This window comes from Clarias gariepinus, chromosome 20 (assembly GCF_024256425.1).
Source record: "Clarias gariepinus isolate MV-2021 ecotype Netherlands chromosome 20, CGAR_prim_01v2, whole genome shotgun sequence".
NCBI classification, from domain to species: Eukaryota; Metazoa; Chordata; class Actinopteri; order Siluriformes; family Clariidae; genus Clarias; species Clarias gariepinus.
Genome location: NC_071119.1, coordinates 27,539,060 through 27,544,104, shown reverse-complemented (window position 1 = coordinate 27,544,104; position 5,045 = coordinate 27,539,060). Strand labels below are relative to the sequence as shown.

Sequence of the window (5,045 nt, the reverse complement as noted above, 5' to 3'; positions counted from 1 at the left end):
TTCACTTAAAGTATATTTTCCAATAATATATTTTTGGAAAGTGTACTATAATACAATTATTTTGAAGTATATTTAAAGTATAATTCCAAAATTTGGTAAAAGCATGATGTTAGTATACTTTTTATATATTAACTGATAGTACAATTTTTGGTTAGTATATTTGCAGTGTACTATCGAGGATTTCAATATATTTGTAATACACTAAAGTGTATTTTTTTTTTCACTGGGGCAGCCACTGCACTCACTATTTAAGTTAAATGTATCTCAGATCTGTTAGTGTTGAGCCTTTAGAGGGAAGTCGAGAATGATGTATTAATCATAATAATGGAGTGTGTGTGTCCATATCACAAGTCTAAAACTGATGAATAGAGACTAAATGACTTTAGGATGAGAATATTAGCTGTTCAGATTGTTACTGTTCCATGCTGATGGTTGGAACAGTGTTGTTTATGGACAGTAACACTGTTATTCAGGGCTGCTGTGTTTATAAGGAAATGTTTAGAATGTTGTAGATGGAATAATGTTCCACTCTGACAGTGACGTCTGAATTAACTCGTCCTCTCTTTAGGATTTGTTGGAGCTGGTATCATGTGATCAGGTGATATTTACAGAGAGACTGATGATGGTGTTTTTAATCCTCTTCTATAAGATCCTCCTCCTCTTCTATACACCTCCATATCTCCATTTATAAACACTTATTTTTATTTAATACATTTTCTATCATAATCACACAGATGTACTGCATGGCTGTTTGACTAAAAAAATTAATTAATGTCCTGTGTATTTCCCCTCTACACCCCCAAATAATTAACAATAAATACTAAATGACTATTTAATTAAAAACCAAAGGGTGCACTGACTTTTGCACAGACTGTTCTGTACTAAATAGTGTGGAGTGTTAGTGCTCCCACTAAACCCATGTGAGAGACATTTTATAAATGAATCCTGCCGTCCCCAGAGCTGAAGGGAAGCGTCACTGAGCATGTAGAGACTGAACACGCTGAGACAGGAGGGTTTCTACAGGAGGCTTCAGTTCTCTAAGCTAACAGTGTGAGGAAGGCTGTGTACTGCAGCTCCATACAGCATGGACTTTAACTGCTTTGTGCTCTGAATTCCTCACTCACACTGATGTTCGGGACAAAGGGGAAACGTCTGGCTGAGAAACGCTGACCATGGATTAGGAAATGATGAAGATTTTACCAGAAGATTTTACCATCACTTTTCTTCTCCTGCTGTGCTGTAAGTTTACACCTTTTCCTTCATAACAGAAAAAAATGGAAGTGTGAATAAAAAGAGTTTATAAAAGAAGTTCATCCTGAAAGTGGTACATGTACATTACACACGTGTCAGACTCAGGTTTAATACTTGGTGTATTGGATGTAGTGAGTTTACACCCACACATGGGTGTAGGGTTCAGGGGTCCACATACTTTTGGTCATTTAGTGTGTCAGTGTTATAAATTTTGATACTTTAAAAGTTTAATTCAGCATTAAAAAACATCTGTATATCTGTATAGTTTCTATGTGATGATGTTTGTTGGTGAAATAATGAATCTGAATCTGTGGTGCAGGTTTACTGTGTGCAGCTGGAGACGAGACGGTCACACTGCAGGAAGTGGAAGGAACCACTATAACTCTCCATACTGGGATAACTGGGATTCAGAGTGATGCTCAGATTCAGTGTTTTTATGGACCTGAGAAAGCAGAGGAAAAGATATTGATTATTCAGGTATTTAAAGGAGAAACTGTTACAGAAATCAGTGAGAGATTTAAAGAGCGACTGCAGCTGGACAGAATCAGTGGAGCTTTAACCATCAGGAACATCAGCAGGAATCATTCTGGAGTTTATTTATTACAAGTCATCAATAGAGGTCTCTCAACTCGGACGTTCAGTGTCAGTGTTTATGGTGAGTAAAAGTCTGAGTGAAATGTGTTCCAGTGTCTCTATTTAACTTTAATCAATAAGGTATTATTGGAGGTTTATTATTAAATTTTAAACCACAGTGCTGTAAACACCTGAATGTGTGTTTGGTCAGAAGGTGTTGATTAATTCTCTATAACAGCAGCTCTGACAGTAGTGTAACTACACATCACAGGTTTATATTAATGCACTCCTGGTGTTGTGTAACACTGAGAGGAATTCATTACAGAACATCTGTTTATGTCTGTTTTGTGGATGTTAAATATATAATGACTATAAATATTTTAATGACTTTTTATATTTATTGCTGTGGTGTAAGAGGAATAAACATGAAGATGTTCTAACAGTAACTCTGTTATTTTTAACTATTTCGTGGCTTCATCTGTCTTCTGAAGCTGTAGTTTCTAATCTGTTATATTTTTATATTTGTTTCCGTTTTTTAGCTCCAGTTTCAACTCCAGTAATAAGAAGTCAACAAAAGCAAAAACGAACTGTTTCCCGCACAGAGTTGTGTTTCCCCCTGTGCACTGTGGAGAATGGAGAAGATGTGACGTTATCCTGGTACAGAGGGACTGAGAGACTCAATATCACCAATAACACAGATCTCAGTGTTAACCTCAGTCTCACACTGCAAATACACAACCAGGACATTAACACTAACACTTACACCTGTGTGTCTGCAAACCCTGTCAGCAATAAAACAACTTCTCTCAGCATCACACAGCTCTGTGATCATCACCCAGGTACGGCAGAGTCTTTAACACACACAGTGGAGTATTAGTTCAGTGCAGTGTCATAGTACAGGGTTCATTAATATTATATATGAGAATCTCTGAGGGGTTTCAGTGTGTGTTTTATGTAAAGCTGGACAATATGAGATTATACTCATATCATTATAATTTATACCAGAATATTATTTTCTGAAATAGTGTGATGCATTTTAATAACAATTTAAAACTGATTTTAGCAGAGCTATAAATTACTGAAGCACTGTAATACATGAAAATGTAAAATATTAAAAACCAATTTCAGGTTCTAAGTGTCATTTAAAAAATATTCATCGTTAAATATGTATTTCTGAAGATATAATCCACAAACTGTAGTTTAAAGGATTTTTCCTTTACAGATAATTTAGTTTTGCTAGAAGATTTTTCAAACGCAAAAGAAAATATTATCATTAACTGTAGGAATGTTTGAAGTATCATGTGGTGATGTTTTTTGTCACCCAATTCTGGTCTCATGTATCTGATGGTTAAAAAAAATTATAAATTTTGCTACATTTAAAAATATATTAAAATGTTCACAGATAAATCTAAAAGTTCCCGTATCCTGTCTTATGTCCTGATACCTGCTGGAGTTCTCACGCTGTTAATATCAGTGTTAGTATTTCTGTGTGTTTGGAGAAAAAAGGAAAAGGACGAAGGTAATAAACATCTTCCTAATTCTGTGTTCTTTTCATATTTAGTTAAACTAATCAGATTTTTTTGTATCTTTAGTTTCTGATAAATCTGAGGATCTGACTTACTCTGATGTGAAGAGAGTTAAAGCGGTAAGTGTTTAAATAAAACTTGTGTAAATGATCACGATGTGAAATGCATTAGAGGTTTTGGTGTAAAACTCACATTTGTTCCACAGGAGTGATAAAGTCTCACCCTGATTCAGATACTGAAATATACTGTTGTGTCTTACAGGAAGAAAACTGGAGTGTGACGTGTGTTGAAGAGAACGGCTCAGTGGTGTACTCAGAGGTGAAGAGATCCTAATAACTCCACACATCACTGGATCATTTTAACTGGACTGATATTATAAACATTATACTTTTAATTTCCTACATAATTGATTATAAATATTTACTGTATGTTTAACCATAAACCATTTCCATTAGTGTTTAAAATGTGATTCTGTACAATAACTATTAGTTTTATAGGAAATAGATTTGATCTACAGCCGTATTGTTCAGATCAGATACAGAGCGAGCTGTTAGAGAAGTGTGTGTGTGTGTGTGTGTGTGTGTGTGTGTGTAACTGTTTGTCTCTGTCCTCACATTTATATTGTAGTTGATGGTTTTTATTTATTTATTTATAATCAGATCCAGTAATCTGAGCTCAGGATTGAATTAGGCATCAAAGCTTCCTGCTGTATTTTACCTTTAAAACTAAACTCCAGCCTGTTAAAGCTCCTGACTGAGAGAGACACAGATCTTATTTACTGTTATTTACTGTTGCTGTTCATTTGTTTATTAAATTAACACGTGTACTGCAGTTCCTGAAAATTCTGATAGTCTGCTCTTCTTTCTGGAACACGGCTTGTTCTGGCTTAGTGTCGCTCCAACAAACAGAACTACAGCAGAGAGAAACTTCAGAGAGATTGTATTATATGTAAAAAGTGCAGTGTTTTAATAAAAATGTAAATGTGTAAATTCTCTTTTGGTATTTTTACTTTAAGGTTTATTAAAATGCTGAGCTCCAGTTTGTGGATTGATAATCAAATGAAACTTTCAGTGAGTGAGTGAGTGAGTTAACACTAAACCAGTCAGGCTGTAAAGTTCTTCTCAATAAAATAACAGTAATTACATTATTGTGTATTTGACACACAGCAGGTCTGATCCAATCATCTTTAGTTAGTTTTTTATTTAAGACCTCAGAGATCTGTATTTCTGAGTTTTAATGGGAGTCATTAAACAATAACATAAAACTCTATAACACACAACACTGCCCCCTGCTGTTAATGTACAGTACTGTGTAAAACCAACATTATTTATCTTTATACACACACAGTCTTAGCTGTTTATCTGTTGTTTTTGGGATTAAAATGTAATGAAAAGAAAAAACATTCAGATTTCCAAACTTTCATTTTTAAATGTTAGAGGGAATAAATGTTTTTAGAAGTGGTCAGTAATGGAAGTGTTTCCAGATAAACCCATAATGGAGGCTGATCTTGTCACAGTCAGGCCAGGCTCCGAACTCATTTCAACACAGCGCCCTTTATCGCCTGAGTACTAACCACCACCACCTGTCAGTAATCAGCGCGAACGCATAAAGACCACACACCACGCTTCAGTCAACGTCCGGGCTCGTACCCATGAGTGAGGACCCAACTTCTAACGTCTAAGTAAGAAGATTTAT

At 35.1% G+C, this 5,045-nt stretch overlaps 1 protein-coding gene across 1 annotated transcript; it reads left to right on the top strand.

Annotated features, from left to right (window-relative positions):
* Positions 1-755: 755 nt before the first annotated feature.
* LOC128508440 (signaling lymphocytic activation molecule-like) lies at positions 756-4,339 on the top strand. Its single transcript, XM_053479785.1, has 6 exons — positions 756-1,239; positions 1,571-1,906; positions 2,364-2,663; positions 3,227-3,343; positions 3,417-3,469; positions 3,612-4,339. The coding sequence occupies exons 1-6, from the start codon at positions 1,185-1,187 to the stop codon at positions 3,681-3,683; spliced, it is 933 nt and encodes a 310-aa protein (XP_053335760.1). The 5' UTR covers positions 756-1,184; the 3' UTR covers positions 3,684-4,339.
* The last annotated feature ends 706 nt before the right edge of the window (positions 4,340-5,045 follow it).

Coding starts and splice junctions, on each gene's coding strand:
- LOC128508440 (XM_053479785.1), top strand. CDS start 1,185: ATGATGAAGATTTTACCAGAAGATTTTACCATCACTTTTCTTCTCCTG. Junction 1,907..2,363: donor GTTCAGTGTCAGTGTTTATG/GTGAGTAAAAGT, acceptor TCCGTTTTTTAG/CTCCAGTTTCAACTCCAGTA. Junction 3,470..3,611: donor ATGTGAAGAGAGTTAAAGCG/GTAAGTGTTTAA, acceptor TGTGTCTTACAG/GAAGAAAACTGGAGTGTGAC.